Source organism: Ambystoma mexicanum, chromosome 1p (genome assembly GCF_040938575.1).
Source record: "Ambystoma mexicanum isolate Mex_15411 chromosome 1p, UKY_AmexF1_1, whole genome shotgun sequence".
Lineage (NCBI taxonomy): Eukaryota > Metazoa > Chordata > Amphibia > Caudata > Ambystomatidae > Ambystoma > Ambystoma mexicanum.
The window spans coordinates 1,503,769,102-1,503,788,016 of NC_090921.1; the positions used below are offsets into that span (position 1 = coordinate 1,503,769,102).

Consider the following 18,915-nt stretch of genomic DNA (forward strand, 5'->3'; position numbering starts at 1 on the left):
TCATCAATCCCTTGGACCCGATGGGTTCATGGCCGAGTTCTATAAACACTATGCTACCAAATGTGGCCCCTACTGATTGCAAATGGACCAACAGAGCTTGCGAGATGGTCGACTGCCTGAGTCCTTGAGGGAGACAGTGGTGGTGGCATTACTCAAACCATACAAGCCCCTGAATGACTGCTCCTCCAACCGTCCGATCTTTCTCCTCAACCTAGACAACAAAATTCTGGACAAAATACTGGCCTTTCGGCTAGCCCCCCTAATGCGAACAATGGTGAGGGCAGATCAAACAGGGTTCATACCAGGGTACTCTACCTCCTATGGTTTACAGAGGATGTTCTGGTTGATTTCAGCGGTGCAGCAGGAGGAACCAATAGTGGCAACCCTGCTGGACTCCACTAAGGTGTTCGATTCAGTGGAGTGGGTCTTTCTGTTTACCATACTACGTTGGATGGGGCTGGGGGAACAGTTTATAAATATGGTGTCCTTTCTTTACAAGCAGCCTATTGCCAGGATAAGGGTGAACGACCACCTCACACCAAACATAGCACTGGGGAAGGGCACCCAACAGGGGTGCCCTCTCCAACCTCTGCTGTTCACTCTAACAGAAAAAATAAGGGAAACTCACCTGCACGGTTTGGGTTCAACTATACAAGCACAGAGTGGTGATATCTCCATATGCGGAGGACATGGTACTTTTTATCAGTGATCCCCAACGCAACCTTGACCCGGTTATGCGAGATGTCCAGCGCGTCGGGGACCTCTTGTGACTGAAAGTGAATGCTACAAAATCAGTCCTGTTTCCACTAACAAGTAGCGTGGAGCAATACCAGGACGGATCGGGGTTCCATTGGCATATGGTTCAGACCCACTATCTGGGGATTAACATAGCTTGGCACAAAGATGTTGTATACAAACAAGACTACCAGAAGGCACAAGAGCAGGCCAGGGGGCGATGGATAGATGGATGAACCTACCTCTTAACCTCTATGGTAGAATCTCCCTGATTAAAATTATGCTACTCCCCAGGTTTTTATACGTTTTTCTCAATGCTCTGATAGCAGTACCCGGAGAATACTTTGCGAGTTGAGATCCGCAATACTGCAGAGTATAGGGGCAGGAAAACAAGCTAAAGTTTCATGGGACGAACTGGTTGCACCCATACATGAGGGGGTCTAGCATTGCTGGATTTGAAATATATTATAATGTGGCTCAAGCAGCGTTTCTTCTCTACTGGTTTGTTGAGCAAGGGGACAGGCAACATGTGGAAGTGGAAAGAGCGATCGTGACATCATCACTTTTGCGATCCATCATCCTCACGGCACCCAATAGAATATCCCAGGTAACCAACATGGTAGAAGTAACATGCAGGGCACGGACCCGTATATATATAATTTTTTAATATAATTGTTTTTTTATAACTCACCTAATACAGTACCTGAGTTTGGTTTCTAAGCGCAGATCAGGGATTCGAACCTCTGTTGCTCTGCGTGGTCTTGCTTCCAAGACCAGCATGTTGCCCCTGTGCTATCTTCCATTCAGAACATAAGTCCAAAGAAGACATCCTATACTCTCCCAAATTGCCAGTAATACACACACATTACCAATGAGGCAGGCTTTGTGGGCCTTATGAGGTGACTGGGTGTGACCTGTTATAGTGACCTTTTTACGGATGGGACATTTATAAAACTGGCGGAGTTGAAAAGCAAAGGGGAACTCTCGGCTCTGGAAGTGTTTCTGTAGTACAGACTAAGGGTGGCCATGCGACAATTGTTCTCAACATTCCCCAAACAACCACAGGTAGCCCCCATACTAAATAAAATACTTCGAGGTGGGTTCGGTAACAGAGTGGTCTCAGCTATGTATGCCATGAGCCTCATCTTAAAGGAGGAAATGAGAGCCTCCTCCCAGAAGAAATGGGAGCTGTCCTTAGGAAAGGAGATCTCAGTGGAGATATGGAGGTACTGCTGTGAAGGGAGAAGGAAAGGGTCTATCAACGCTAGATTCAAATTAATTCAATTCAAATACTTGCATCAATTTTTCTACACACCGACTCAACTTAAAGGTTTTTTCCCAGATACTTCAAGTAGATGTACAAAATGTCATACCACGTCGGCTGACTCTATACATGTAGCATGGGGGTGTCCTCCTACCCTGTTTTTCTGGAAAAGTTACCTGAGACAATCAGTAACATAACGGGTGGGAGTATAGAACCACACCCACTGGTGGCGCTACTTGGGTATACCAAATCGATTCCCAAAAGTATGCAGAAACTAATAGGATTTCTCCTGATCTTAGCCAAGAGGCGGGTGGCAATGCTGTGGGGGGGGGAAGCAAAGCCCCAAGGTGGAACACTGGCAAGCTAATATTTTGTATTGCAATGACATGGAAATGGGATATGACTCTATAATGTGCACCCAACCTGGCACTCAAAATATGTGGCATCCCTACATACAATACTTGATTAGATATGCTCCAGAGACAGAAGATGACCTATCACAGCCCCCAAGAGACTAAAGAAGCAAGAGTGATGTAAGGCATTGGGACGCTAACCACAGGAGGCGGCTGAACTCAACGTAGACCACATAATGAATGGGGAACCTTACACAGAACTCCTGCACGCTTCTGCAGCACATGTCTGCACATTATACCCGGGAAAGTGAAATCAAGAATGTAATACCTCAAACAAGATGTAATGTACCTACTGGTGGGTGTTATAGGATGTGGTTAATGCTGGCACATTGGTGCCGGTTATGGTGAAAATTGCCAATAAAAATAAATAAAAAATACAAAAAGAGTGAGATGAAAGCAGTCGGACATTATGTGCGAATAAGTGCAAGATTATAATTTTTTTCAAAACTTTATTTATTCATACACAATCACAGTTTTCGTTACATTGCAGACATTGTTATTCATATGATTATTTCAAGCTCATATGCATATAATCCATCTAAAACTATTTCAATTACATACTGTGACTGTGAGTTTTGTGATTCAGTCCAATCTGTGACTATACCTTTTCAACTTTACCGCCCCCCCCCCACGCCTCCTTTCCCTCCCTAACCCCATCTCCCGCTTGGTATGGTTCAGTCTTACTATCCCGGGTGTAGGAGCTCCTCTGATATATTGCTCTGGTCTGGTATCTTCACTCCCATTTCGTCGTCCATCAAATCTGAAGGGATCTTATTAGGTTTTGGTCTAAAAACAAATCGCACGTCCCTCTCCTTTACATATTCAATGAAGGGTTCCCATACCGCTAGAAATTTCAGGTACTTTCCCTCTTTTAAGGCTCCTACTTTCTCCATGGCCATTACTCCCCAGATTTTGATCCACCAGCACGCTATTATGGGACCATCCACGCTTTTGCACCCTTGTGCTAGGGTCATGCCTGCTGCCATTAATAGGTCGGTGATGTGGATGGCGTTGTTGCCCGATGCTGCATAAACCCTTCCACCTTTGCCCCCAGCAGTATTACCATTGGTGTGTTTGGTAGCTGTTTCCCTGTTATCTCTTTTATGTGTCCTACAACCTCCTTCCAATATATAGTAGCTTTGGGGCCCGTCCACCACATGTGATATAGGTCCCCTTTGCCACAGCATAGTGTCCAACATGTAGGGGGGTATATTAGCATTCATTTTATGTAGTCGTTGGGGAGTCAAATACCATCTGTAACACAATTTATATGCTGTTTCCTTAATGGCTGGACTTCTAGATGCCTTATGCACCCTCCTCAAGATCTGCCCCCATTTCTCCTCTGTGATAGGGGTATCCAGGTCTTTCCCCCAGCTATCTTTGTATGTGAGCTTATCTTCCAGCTGTGCTTTATCCAATAGTCTGTACAGCCTCACTATTGCCCTTGTTCTCCCACCCTCCTGTAGTGTCAATTCCATTCCTATCGGAGCTCTCGTGCCCACCTCCTTGACCTCTTTCTGTGATATCCAGTGCCTGATCTGTATGTATTTATACCTCTCTTTTTCCCCAATGCTAAATGTTTGTTTGCATTCTTCGAAAAGGATGGGGTTTCCCCCCCTGAAAGAATTCCCTTAGGTGGTTAGTTTGTGCCAGCTTCCAATTGTCCCAAAATCTCTTCTGCCCACCCGGGGTGTAGTCTGCGTTGTGTGTCATTGGGGTGAATGGTCCTAATCCCGGTGTAATTCCCTACCTTCTGAGTGCTTGGTCCCACCACTGCAGCCTTACTGTGTCGGCCTCTAGTATTCGACCTTCTGCCCCTCTGGCCCTTGTTCTCAGTGTGTGTATTGTTCTCAGAGGGATGGATGTAACTTCTTGTTCAATCCCCATCCAGCTTTTGGTTCTATCCTGTCCCACCCATTTCAACATTGGTGCTATTTGTGCAGCCCGGACATATCTCTCAAAATCTGGGACTCCCAGACCCCCCAGAAGTGGTGGTCTCGTCAGACTGTTCCTTTGTATTCTTGTTCTTTTCCCGTGCCAGATAAATGTTAATTTCTCTCTGTAATACCCTGCACATTCGGGAAGGTACATCCACCTGAAGTGAGCCCACCACATATAACAGTCAGGGTAACAGTGTCATTTTGAGTGCCGCGATTTGTGCGAACCAAGAGAGTTCATGGGTGTCCCACCTGTACAGATCTTCCTTCAGTTGTTTCCATAGGGGTATTATATTTGCCCTATACAGCCATTTGTATTCCTTCGTTAATTGTATCCCCAGGTATCCTATAGTCTCATTTTCCCATATCATGGGATATATTGCCCTCAATCTATCTATCGTTCCCTTCTCTTCTGTTATGTTTAGTGCCTTGGATTAAGCACAATTTATGGTGAATCCCAAGATCTTGGCAAATTCCTGTAACCTCGACATGTTAGGTAGCGTGTTTTTAGTGTTTTATAGGAAGAGCATGATATTGTCAGCATATAGTGCGATTTTATGTATCTCCTTCCCACAGGTCACCCCCACCACCCCTTGGCCTTGTCTTATTATTTCTGCTATGGGTTCCATTGCCATGGCGAATATTAGGGGGGATAAGTGACATCCCTGACGTGTACCTCTCTGTATTTTAGTCTGGGTTGATGTTCTCCCGTTGACCATAAACTTTGTAGTTGGCGTTTGAAAATGTGCTAGTACCATCCTAATGAAGTCTGGTCCGCATCCAAATTTCTCCAGGATCAGTCTCAGCTATCCCCAGTCTATGCTATCAAAGGCGCGCATCTAATGCTGCTATAGAGAATCTTTGCCCCGTTCTGGACCTTAGGTCTATTATATCCACGGCCGTCTTATATTGTCTTGTGTGTGCCTCCCTATAATGAAGTCTGCTTGGTGTGTATTATCCCCGGTATTACCTTCATTAATCTTGCCACTAGCACTTTAGCATATAGTTTGGCATCGCTACTGAGCAGGGAAATTGGTCGGTAACTTGTGAAGTCTGTAGGGTCCTTACCTGGTTTGTGTATTAGCACTGTCATGGATCTCCCCATGTCGTCCGTGACCTTTCCAGTTTCTCTGATGTGATTAAAGAGTTTTGTCAATGGGCCTATTAGTTGGTATCGGAATGTTTTATTGTATCCGTTCCCGAGTGCATCTGGACCCGCGGTTTTATTACGAGGTAAGGACGTTATAGCGTCACTTATTTCTTGTGCCATTATTGGGCCTTGTAATATGTCATTATCCTCCTTTGCTATCTGGGGTAGGCTAAGTTTTGACATATAGTTTGTTTGTTGAGTGTGGGTCCAGTTCTTCCTGTTTCAAAAGGCCCTGGTGAAATGTCTCCGTTATTTCCAGTTTCACCTCTTCTGATAAGCATAGTTCGCCTTTCTCGTTTCTAATTCGGGCAATATAGTTTCGGGATTTTTGTTTTCGCAGTTTCAAAGCCAAACATCTATTAGCTTTCCCCCCCCTGCGTGTAGTATGTCTGTTTGGTGTTTAATAAAGTCTGCGCCATCTGGTCTGCGATGGGTGCTTCCAACTGGGCTATTACCTTTCGGAGTGCTTCAGTGATTTTTGCATTTGTCTAGCTTTGTGCTGTGTTTCCGTTTCTTATAGCTGTGCCTCAAGTTTCCTTTTGATAAGCCCCCTTTGTCTCATGTATGTTGTGGCCTGTGATATGAATTCCCACCGAACCACTGCTTTTCCTGCATCCCAAATATTCTCCAGTCCGTTTCTCCATTGTCGTTATCTTTAAAATAATTGTTTATCGCCTTCTCCATATGTTCCCTCAGAGCCATGTCTCTCAAGATCATTTCTTTCAGCCTCCAGTTCTTCTGTGCTTTCTTTGTTACTTTAGTCATCTCAATTTGGACTATAACCGGGGCGTGATCGGAAATATATTTAACCCCTATCTGTACCTTTTCAACCTGGGAGATTAGTGTGGCCGAGACCAGGATCATGTTGATTCTTGAGTACCCTCTATGTACTGCTGAATAATGGGTGAATTCTCTTTCCTGGTCATGGAAGAATCTCCACGTCTCTATTACCCCCAGGTCCCTGAAGAATTGTCCTAGCGCTTGCCTGTTTCTCCCATCCGTGGCTGTGGCTGGCAAAGTTTTGTCTAGGGTGGGGTCTATTAGACAGTTAAAGTCTGCGCCGATCACTATCTGTCCCTTGTACCAGACCCCTAGCTTTTGCAACACCGCCCCGAGGTATAGGTCCTGTTTCTCATTGGGAGGTGTATATTGCAACAAATGTGTATAATTGGTCCTCAATTGTGCCTTTGATGACCAGGTATCTGCCTTCCTTGTCCTTGTATATTGATTGTTTTTGAAATTTCACATTGGCGCTAAGCAGTATTGCCACGCCTTTGGTCTTTTTCCCACTCGATGCATAGAACTGTCTAGGGAATGCTTTGTGGGTCATCCTTCTCTCATCTGCAGAGTAGGTGTGTCTCCTGTAAGAAGACTATTGATGCCTCAAGGTCTTTTAGTCTCTCTAATATGGAGAGACGCTTTGTTGGTGAGTTTAAGCCCTGTACATTCAGGGTTACAATGTTCAGCCTTATCCTACACCTCCGGGTTTATCCGATTGTCTATATTGTCTCCTTCCTCTACCTTTGTCTGTTCTTCTACCGCTTCCCTAACAATACCATATTGCATCCCCATATATCTGAACTTCACCTTTCCTTCTTTCCTCCCACCCCCTATCCCCTGTACATCCCCCAAATTCCCCAATGCCAGGACATCCTCATATCCTGAATTAGATTCCAACCTGCCCTCCCCGCCCGGGCTCGCTCCTTACGTTTCTTTTCCCTCCTTCTTCTGGCCTCCTCGTCGCGCCATGTTTATGGTGCAATATTGTGGTTTTATTCCTTTATCCGGTTCTCATTTCAAATGTGGGCCTGTCATAGTGACCTCTTTTCCTTGTCTCTTTTTGCTATCGTTTGACTGTTCCCACCTCCTGCCCCCGTCACCTTTTGGGTTTTGTTTTGGACCTCGGTCTTATCCGGCTTCGTCTTCCTCCATCTGCATTAGGGACAGCCCATCCTCACATGTGGTGATCCGATGTTGTCTGCCCTCCCAGGTAAATAGTAGGCCAAAGAGGAAGGCCCATTTGTAGGTGATCCATTATGCGACTAGTGCTCTTGTGGCCGGTTGCATCATCCTTTGTTTATGAAGTGTGGATAGGGCCAGATCTTGGTACAGTTGGATCTGTGTTCCGTTGATTGAGACCGCTTGTTTTTTCTTGCTGCTCGAAGTATCTCCTCCTTCATGGTGTACGAATTCAGGGCTATTAAGGTGGTGCAGGGTCTTGCTCCTGGGTCTCCTTTCTTCGGGCCTACCCTGTCCACTCTGTCAATTAGTATGTCCTCTGGTGGCGTACCGGTCAGGAGACTACAAAAGCAGTGTTGTATTGTGTCTTTCAGATCTTTATCTGTTATTGTCTCGACTAGGCCTTTGACTCGTATGTTAGATCTGCAGGATCTGTTCTCGAGGTCTTCAGCCTGGATTTCCAGGTTATGGGTTGCTCTGGCCACTTGCTCGAGGAGTATGCTGTTCTGTTTCATCTCCTCTGAGATCTCTGATAGGCCGTCTTCTGTAACATCCACTCTGTTTCACAACTCTGTGATCTCCTTTCTGACTTCCTGTAATGACGACTTCAGTTCCTCTTTCCTTTCCCCAAATTGTTCTTGTATGGATTCCATCATTCTACCCTCATCCCTTTCAGGCAGGCCTGTAGATCTTCATTGGAATTGGCTCAACCTAGAAATTATGGCTCCTACAGCTGCCCCAGTGGCAATGTCTCAATAAGTTAGACTTAGGTCAGGTATTGCTAGTGGGAAATAGCATCTGCTGGGGGGGAGAATACTCTGGATTGACTTTAACTGGTAAGTGATTGTTTCATGGTAAAGACAGATGTTGTTTAGAGTTAGTTTCAGTACCTGATACAGGTGTACTTCGTTGTGCACACAGAAAACAGACAGTTCAATATGTTTCGGCCAACAGTAGCAAGGAAGTCATCGAGTATCCACGTAGGTTTTCTGAAAGAGTGGGTCGAGTTGGTGCCTTGGAGATTTGAGGAGTTAGGTGGAAGATTGCTGACTTACAGAAGAGCTAGCAAGCGCTGGTAGTAATAATTAATGAGCAGAAGAGATCATATGACGTAGCACATCACACATCCACTCTGTGCACTCCAGGAGATATTGTATGTGCAGTTAGCAAAGAGGTGTCTGATCCAGTGGCTCAGTGGGGCCCCCTGTGTCTAGAGCAGGTCCCCTCGGGCAGTACTCTAACTTCCTAAAAAAGTAAATCTGCTTGAATAAAAGCACGCAAAATCTGTTTTAAAAGAAAAAGTGCGAGTTCCACGACTACTTTCTGTACATTTTCAAAAGCCTGGTCATGCTCACTAGGTCGTGTTAGTTCCCAAGAAGAAGGCAGCTGCAGCTGTCATTTCCCTGCCTGGATGACTTTGAGGCCAATAAAGGAACAACAGAGTGTGAAGCAAGGTAAGTAAAACCAAGTTGGCGTGGGTAGTATTTGTAACGTGTGTTGTGTGTCTATGTGCACTGTGACTGTGAGTGCAGGCGTGGTGATAGCATGTGTTTGGCTCAAGGGAGGAAACTCTGAAAGCCATTTACTGTTATATAGCCGTTTAGCACTAGTAAGAAACCAATTGGGCAATTATAAAGTGCTGAGAATTAGCTATTTGTAGTTACATCAGGACAGCCAACACCTGGATCTGTGTGATTACTGAGACTAAAAAATACTGAATGCCAAAATACAGTTTTTATTTTGTCGATTGGCGCAGTTATATGTGGGTGGGGGGGGGGACTCTCCCATACTCTCCTTACGTGATTACCCTTACCCACTACACAAACATAACTGAGCAGATTTTATTATTTTTTTCAAAAACAGGCGTTTTGGCATTTAGTATTTTTGCACTCGCAGTAAACGAGTGATACCACGACACTTGACTTTGAAAGTAAAAGGCTGGCCACATGAACAAATATGACTTGTGCTTTTCAGTCATTTTACTGTTAGGAATGTATCATTAATGTTATAAGCAGGAAGGCCGGTATGCATTCGAGGGGTTGCAGGTTTGGCATGCTGTCAGAAATATGTCATATATAAAAGTAATGTTAATTCTTCTGTTCCCAAAATTCTCTTTGATTTCATGTAAAGCAGCAAATAGATTATACTGGTAGTATGTGTCCTCATCCCCCTTCTCACAGGGGATTTTAGGGTGCTCCCCTGCAGTTTCTCATGGAAGATATCCCAGCTAGCTGAAGATGCACAGGGCTCGTGGCAGCACATTTCAAAAAGATGTTTACAGCAGGCCCTGAAACCCCACCCTTCAAGGCTGCTGTGTGGTGCACAGATTATAATGTAAATGGTTCCTAATGCAAACTTCAATGGATGATTTCCAGGGTTTATTATTGAAGCTGCATGCAACCTGGAGCTTAATTTTACCCCAAGCATACTCCCTGCCCCACACTAAAGAGTTCAAAGGGTCAGGGAAAAACATGCCAGTGATGAGTTAACACATTTTAAAGAGGACTGTCTTTGGCCAGAAAAAACACATTTAAAGTGATACAGCCTTGAGTCTGAGAAAACTAGTGTATATAAAGCAATAGAGACAGGGGGTTAATCGCTGCAGATGATCATGGGGCAGGATTACTGGCCTCTGCAGAGCAGAACAAAGAAAGCAGTCAGCGGGAGAGCGGAAACCCATAATGACCACTTATGGAAAGTTATTCATCACAATGGGAATCGGCCCTTTATTTGTAAACTGAAGCAGATTTACTCATTCATTGAACTGCTTATATACTGATGGAGAAAGGGAGAAAGGGCTTTTTTTGCCAAGAGTAATTTATTTAGAAACTGATCCCATGCATATTTATAGTATGCAGACCACTTGAAACAATGCTGAGTGACCCAACATAGATGTTTGCAGGACCTCATGATGTATTGGCCCTTTTTTAGGCCACAACCAGCACATGTTGGTCAGGCACCCTTACCAGAGGGCCCCCTCCCACATCATTGCAGTGACCTAAAGTGTTGCCCCGGCTTCATGAAAGTAATGTATAGCGGAAATTACCAGCGTAGATTCTTGCCAGAGTGTTTTGAAAGTGATTGACATTAATCACACCGGCATTGGACTGTAACCACACAGCATCATGAAAGTGATTTTCAGTCATGACCTTACTGGCATAGACTGTGGCCACATCTCAGGAGAGTACATTGCAGTACCCATACTGATATAGACTTGGGCCACAGCTTCATGTAAGTGGTTTACAGTAGCAAGGCTGTCATAACGTGGGCACAGCTGCCGCATACATGGAGAATGGCATCATGAAAATGTAGAAAAATGTTCTGTGTACTGTTGGTACATTGGCACGCACAGGATTTCCTTGTGTTACCCTACAGAACCAATTGTAAATTCTATCTCTTTTTGACTTTTTTTCTTAAATACTGTGCTGTAAATTGTATAATTTCAAACATTATTTTATACATGTTCTTGGTAGGACCCTTCCTCTCCATGAATCCTGCTGACCTTATCAAGGCCTCCTCGGGTGCTTGCACTACTTTAGTCCTACTTTGGGAGTTGGAGGTGTGGCCTGTGCTTTTTTGAGGAACATGCAGAGGAGGGGCCCTTAGCAGGGCTCACAGGGTGGCCCTGAATTGTGTTATGCCACTCGTCTGGTCGACCTTATATCACCACAGGCATGTATGTGTATAACTATCTTTTGCTTATTCTTGGTAGGCATTGTGTCCAGCTGTCATAGGCGCTGTAGCAGAAAAGGATCTGTGATTATAAACAAGGTGCCTTGTAGGTCTGCTCCCCTTCACTCAACCGAGGGCATGTTGGCTTCTTTTGCACTTTTGAAGGTGCATAGGGAAGCACATACTCTGCAACACGACTGGACTTACAAGAAGCAGATAAAGTTCTGATTAATAAAAAGTATATTCCATTAGAATGTACAGGTACAAAAATGAAAGCTGGACGTTATTGGCCATTCCTAAGAAAATACACAGCTTCCTGTATGGAAAAAAAGACGGTAAGGGGTTTACGGCGGCGTAAACAGCGCCGACCCTTACCGCCTGATTCCGAGGTCCCTTAGCGCCATGGAGGATTTAACACCTGCTTTTATGGGGCAAAAATGGGAATGGGGAAGGGTAAATGGGGATTGGGGACTTACCGCCCCGCCAACCTCGGAATGGGGCGGTAAATCCGCCAACCACCATGGCGTAAACGTAGTTTACGCCATGGTGGTAAAGGTACGACCCAGGCGGTAACTTACCGCCTGGGTCGTAATGAGGCCCAATGGGCCTCATTCTGACTGTGGCGGCCACGGAATGAACGGTGCTGGTAAGGGACCGGCACCATTCATTCCGGGCCGCCACATTACGAGTTCTGCAGCGGGTCCTGCTCTGAACGCCTGGCCAGACCAGACGCGCAGAGTGGGAACCGCTAGCAGAACAGGATACTAACAACGGGCCAGTCATTAACGGGCCCGTTGTTAGCATCCTCCCCATTCCCATTGAGCCCCATGGGGGCTCAATGGGAATGGGGACGTACCGGGTCCGGGTCCCGCGAAAGGGAGTTACCGGGCCCTCCAAGGTTGGAATGGCCCGGTAAATCACCTTTTGCGGGACCCGGACCCGAGTTTGGGGTTAGCCATCGCGCTAAAAACGGCATGGCTACCTCCAAACTCGTAATGAGGCCCAATGACTTTCCTATTATTTTTTGCTGGCAGCAGAAAGGTGGGGGTCTCTGAACATGCAGACCACCACCTTAGGCGTTCGTTTTAATGAAGTGGAATGATGTCATTTTGTGGACACGAGTGGGTGTGGGGAGGTTGATTAAGCTGGCAGGAACGATTTATAAGCTTTCCTATATGAAGATGTTCACTGCCCTTTCGATGCCTTTGCAATGCCTATACGCTGTAAGCCCTACCGTTTATTATTTTTCTTTAAATCACAGAGGACTGTTGAGGGTTTCCCACATCTCATTGGCTCAAGGTAATGGTTGTGAGTGGCTAAGAACTGGGCATGCATACACTAGAAACTGCTGAAATTAGGACATTTTAACGCGATAGGAGGTAGTGTGCCAAGGCCATTGGCCCGCCTTTGTGGACTAGACTGGTTCTAGCCTGATCGAACAATGAGCCCCTTATCAGGGAAAGGAAATGTGTCAGGGGTGGAGAACACCCGCCCCTCGCATGAGGAGGAACAAAACGGACGCCCATCAAATCGGTAATCATGACACGGAAATTGACTACCACATCATACTGGGGGACCATGGACATAGAAGAAGTCTCTGGTGACAGTAAATGAAGTCCTTCTGGAATTGCGTGCAGGAATGCCGAAATTAGACCTCCTTGTAGAGACAGGGTTGAGCTTCTTCAGCGGTATAAGGGTAGCAGAGCAGGGGGAGGAGAAGGTTAGTTGGGTTCTTGGTTTAGGATGGGATGCTGTTTATGTTCTTGCAAGAAACCACTATAAATGCACTTTTGCTTGTTCATCTACTGAGAACGAAAACTGCTAGATTCACATCTTGCTTACAACCATTTAAATTATTTTCTGATAGAAGGTCATCATTCCAAGAGGGACAGTCTGGTACACTAATATGGTACTTGTCCATAATACCCCTATGATAAAGGAGAAATTGATAAATGGCACCACTGAGGGTTCCAGCCTGCTTTGCATATCTTCAAAGAGCATGTGGGTCCAGGAGGTTGGCCACAGGGCTTTGTATTTAAATAATATGCGTGAGATAAGAGAGTTAAATGCTTGAAACACTAAGTGCATAATGGACACAGGGCTTGCTCATCATTTCATTGTTTACAAAACTCCTCCCAACATTCCCACGCTCAGCCTCCCCTGTTAGCTCCCTGCTATATTTTCCTCTGCTGCTGTGTTCTTCCCCCTTTGATTGTAAAGCGCACTGTTGGTTCCTAAAGCGAGGTTCATGCTCAATAAATACCCTAACAATAATAACAACAAAACAAATTCTAATAATAATTAAAATGTTTGTAACAGTGAACTATATGCACTGATTGTGACCGCGCTAGGATGTCGATGTCAGGATAGGATGGCTTTAACATTCGTCTATGGCCTGGGGTGCAAGGGCCGTCTGCAGAGTTTACGTTCCCCAGAATGTTTCCCAGGTGTCATGGGAATGGTGACTGTGTACATGCTCCCTTCCCAATACAGAGACATAATACAATAATTACATATATGGGATTATTCTTCACAATCAATATATCAACGAATACAAGCACCGAGCAAGCAAAAAACAGCGCTGTCTGTAAAATGAGAACACACGTGTGAAACGGTCATTGAGAATGTGCTGTAGTCCTCGATTTTGATATGAGTAACTGTTACGCCACCAGTGTTCAGAACTCATCATTGAATGAGCACCTTTGGTCTTGAAAATAAACGTTTTCCTTTCTCAATATCCTACACTTGACACATTTCTGAACAATGGCATTTTATAAATACTCACCCTTTGGATCCATGGTCTTCTCTTTGATTTCTTGGCAGTTTCTGCACAGGTTCGGTAGGGTGCATGGGGGTGGCTCGTCGTCTTTCCACTTGGCCACTATGTCAAAGCTCACAATCTTCTTAAAACTCATATCTACTGTTTGTGAGGAAAACAGGAAGCTTGTTTATACCTGGGACACACATTCGCTAACACGTTTCCATTGTTGACTTTGAGCAAGACACACATGCATATTCTGAAAGATCTCATTTCTCCATGTTTGAGCTTTATGCTCCAATGATAATCCTTTCATTCAGTGTCGGCAGACTATTTCTTGTTTGAGCTTTTGTTCCCCACCAAAAACATGGTACTTTTAATAGGAATACGAACTTTTAAATAAGAAAGAAAGCGCTCACGTTCTTTGAGCCCTATGATTCAAGGAAGGGCTTCAGCTATCATGGTCTCGTCAGGGTTTGCTTAACCTTCTATTTCTACTAGCGCACGCGCGGTGCTCTCCGTGCTGTGGAAGACTTTCGTGCAGGGGATGAGAGAGAAAATATATTATTGCACTGTGTATTCTTCATGAAATAGGAGCTCAATCCAAACAGAGTTTTGCTACTATTGAACATGCTGTGAGTTCATCTTTATTTGCGGCAAAATAATGCTGTATTTTTGCTCAGATGCATTCGTGGAGGCAGAACGTGCGTAGAATCCTCAGTGTATCAGTATGAACCAATTGACAGTGTGGTGCGGGGGAAACCGGTGGAGCTTGTCGAGCAGCATCTCTCAGCTCTCCCCGCACAATCTGCCTTCATAGACTCCGTTTTTCACAGGAGCTGGGGAGACAGTGGTAATGCCCAAAAAATCCGAAGATGAAAAAAGCCAGGCTAAAAAGGGAGACTTTTTGTAATCAAATGTGTCGATGATTTCTTTTGTTACACCCTTTTCCCAAATAGGTGGGGGGTGTGGTAAGGGAATAAATTAAGATAGGAGGGATGTGGGGCGGAGCTGTGGGGGGTCTTCTCCCACATTTAAAGTGGAAAAAACGTGTATTCGGCATCATTATTTTTTGTTTCGCATTATTACGTAGATCCGAGACAGAGAAAGGTGGTAGTGGCTAGAGGCACAATGGGGGTCATTCCGAGTTTGGAGGCAGCCATGGTGCCATGGCTGCCTCCAAACCTGGGTCCGGGACCGGTGTCTCTGAATGGGGACTTACCGGGTCATTCCAACCTTGGAGGACCCGGTAAATCCCCCTTCAGAAAACCATTCCCCATTCCCATTTGAGCCCCGGTAGGGCCCATCGGGAATGGGGAAGGAGCTCATTGCGGGCCCGTTATTAGCTCATGGTCCCTTCATGGGTCCCGCTAAGGACAGCTGGTCCTGGTGGGACCCGCTAAGGGACCTCGGAATGTGGCGGTAGGGGGTTAACGGCACCGGCATCCTTACCGGTGCCATTAACCCACTACCGCCAGGGTCGGAATGACCCCCAATGACTCCGGGCTACAGGGTCCCAGCTATCATCCTGTCCTGGGCCGTTGACTAAGGCAGTGGAGTAAGGGCAGTTGACAGGGCTCCGGGAGTGTGAAGATGTCACACCCTTCTTCTGCAGCAGTCCCTGCATTCCAGTATAATCCCACATAACCAGGGCCCTGGCATATCCTGCATTGCAGTATAATCTCACATAATCAGGGACCTGGCATATCCTGCATTGCAGTATAATCCCACATAATCAGGGACCTAGCATATCCTGCATTCCAGTATAATCCCACATAATCAGGTACCTGGCATATCCTGCATTGCAGTATAATCTCACATAACCGGGGACCTGGCATATCCTGCATTCCAGTATAATCCCACATAATCAGGGACCTGGCCTATCCTGCATTGCAGTATAATCTCACATAACCGGGGACCTGGCATATCCTGCATTCCAGTATCATCTCACATAACCAGGGACCTGGCATTTCCTGCATTGCAGTATAATCTCACATAACCGGGGACCTGGCATATCCTGCATTCCAGTATAATCTCACATAACCGGGGACATGGCATATCCTGCATTCCAGTATAATCCCACATAATCAGGGACCTGGCATATCCTGCATTCCAGTATAATCCCACATAATCAGGGACCTGGCATATCCTGCATTGCAGTATAATCTCACATAACCGGGGACCTGGCATATCCTGCATTGCAGTACAATCTCACATAACCAGGGACCTGGCATATCCTGCATTCCAGTATAATCCCACATAACCAGTATAATCCCACATAACCAGGGACGTGGCATATTGTGTATCTAGGCACTTTTTTTAAATGTAAACGTTATTGTTCCGGAGAGTCAAAAAAAAGATTTCCTGATTGTAAAACTGTCAGTAGTTACAGTTTTAGGGCCTCATCACAACCTTGGTGGAATAATGGGGGTAAATCCGCCGAGATACCGCCAACGCAAATGGCGGTTCCGCAATTCGGTCTGGCGCTATTAGCTCCAGACCCCGAGTTGTTGTAAGGCCGTTACTCCCCATTTTTTAAGAGTCCATAGGGGCAGTAACGGTGCTATTAACGCTGGCGATATTAGCGTAGCAAATTGGCTGAAAGTGGAGAGTTTTACCTCCAGCAAACAGCTGGAGGTAAACCTCCTACTTTCTGCCCAAACTCAGGATTGGGCGGAACAGTAATTCGGCAGGAATAGCTTCACCGCTGCCTCTGATGACACCCTCAGTGAGCTATATTCATGCTCAGTTGGTTAGCCCTTGAGCCGCCACAGGAATAAATGTAAAAGACAGCAGCAGCGCCTTCTGAACTTGCCCCCCAGATCTTTACTTCCCTTCAACAGTCCACGTGTTCCTACCATGCCCCAAACAGAAGCACTCTAGCCTGGAGTCAAAACACAAAAGTAGGTCAAAGAATTCATTGGTACAATATTTCATATTCATAAGCTTTATTCGACAAACAAGCCATAAAAGCACACATACATTCACATATCATCAATAATAAAACATACGATGGACATAATGCACATATAAAAATAATATACAGGCAGAAGTGTTACTTGACGAGCTTCATAGACCTTGAAGGTTACTCATACGTATCGTCCAAACCCAATTCATTGTAGTGGCTACAAATATAACTGGCTTTCCTCACCTATCCCATTGACCGACCACTTCAGCAAGAGAAAAAGGCAAACATAGCAAAAAAGTTGCTAAGAAGTCGGTTTTCTTTTGAAAGATTCAATTCCACATGGAAAACTCGAATATGGTGTTAGTACGTGTGCATTTGCTGGCAATACCAAGAACATTGTGTCAGCATAGCATGGCATAGGACGATATGTGGTACACAGTCTAAGTGTCACGGCAAATGGTTCAAGTCCCTGGATATTTGATGGTCTAAGTGTCACGGCAAATGATATGAGTAACTGGGCGTGTAGTTTTGAGTATGCGGATGTGTTGGGAAGGTTCATAGCATTGTGCGTTAAGATAAATCTGTGTTAGCAGTCTAGGCAGATGGGCAAAGGCCGAATGGCCACAAAGTCACAACTCCCTCTTTACCCTTTTCAGCAGCTATAATGGACATGGATGGGTATGATATGATATCGTAGGCTATTTATAACACGCTTAATACCCATAGGTTTTTAAGCGCGGACCGGGGATCGGGCCTGTGTTGCTCCCTGTGGTTTTGCTTCCAAGGCGAGCACGTTGCCCCTAAGCTATCCTCCCGAGGGTAATGCGAGAACACCTTGCATGGTGTAAATAGCTGGAATAATATAGCAAAATGTAGAAAAGCTGGTGTGAGTACCTGGGTAGTTGATTGAAAAACCTGGCATATTGTGTCTGTAGCTAGGCATGACATATGGTTCTAAACGCTGAAAGGGGATGTAAGTAACTCATTTTCTTTGCAATACCTGACACATGGTGTACATGGGCACGTTATGTTGTATCTGGCGAAAAAGTGTTTAACAACACCTTTAATATGATGCGTGTATAGGATGCTACTTTGGCAATACTGCCAAACAATGGCAGGAAGTCGGCATAGGCTAGAAACATCTGGCCACAAAGAATTAATTTTCACTTAACAAAAGCCAAATGTACTGGTTTTCAGATTCCTTATTATCCATTAATTTAGTGCTAAAATGGATTGAATATAATCATTTATATGATCTATTTTTGCCGGAGCTGTGGACCAGTACTCTGCGGTCTATCCCACTATCTGTTTGAAGGTTGTAAGTCAGAATAAGCAGGTCGAACATAGACTCAACCCACTCATTTCTTCTGTGGAAGTTGCTTTGGGTAGTGATTTTCACATAAGATCTTTTCCTTTTTGGTAAGGCAGTTTTGCACAATCCACTGTTGAGGGCTGAACAACCACTAGTAAGGACAAGAGGATACCCCAAAGAAGAGGTAAGGACTAGTAAGGACAAGAGGATACCCCAAAGAAGAGGTCCAGGGGCAGGTTCGAGAACCAGCAGCCCTACAAGGAGATTCAGCACAGCAGGAAGAGCCCCAATAGAAGTCAATGGGGAGATGAGACCTGCCTTGATAGTCCCAACTACGGGCAACATATCCCTGAGTGAGTAGCCCACCACCCCAGGGCTCACAGGTATGTACTCATGCTGGTGGGTCCTGAAAAGTCAGTTTCAGGAAAGTGATACAACCTGGTGATTACAAAGCTATTTTTCTAGGTTCAGTTTATAGGATCAGAACAGCAAAGATTTCGAACTCTGGACCAATGACGACCCAGACAGCAGAAAAGGAGACAAAGTGCCCTTCCTCGGAGTGGGACCCTCATGCGAGAAGCAAAGGTAGTGGAGGGGAACGCCCGAAAAGGTGGAAGAACCCAGCAAAGCAGGTTCTGGCAACTCGTCAATCGAAGACGGTGCCCACCCCAAGAAAATGGTCCCAAAGTGAAGACTACAGTGGAGGGGGGCCAGAATGGTCCTACTGACCAGATAAGACAGGGTGTTGGGGTCTCAACACCCTTCAAGGTGATGGCAGCGACTAGCACCAAGGTTGGACGACCATGG

General features: G+C 45.4%; 1 protein-coding gene across 3 annotated transcripts in view; it reads right to left on the reverse strand.

Moving 5' to 3' along the window:
• The window catches only part of LOC138456738 (intelectin-2-like), a 665,295-nt gene that overhangs the window by 285,337 nt on the left and 361,043 nt on the right, over positions 1-18,915 (reverse strand). Inside the window, exon 3 of one of the 3 annotated variants that reach the window (XM_069607197.1) lies at positions 13,916-14,047. The exons of 1 other annotated variant lie outside the window; for it this stretch is intronic. In XM_069607197.1, the coding sequence (XP_069463298.1) occupies positions 13,916-14,047 (132 nt within the window). Of the gene's footprint in view, positions 1-13,915; positions 14,051-18,915 lie in introns of all 3 variants that reach the window. One more of the 3 variants, XM_069607196.1, reaches the window with a different exon arrangement.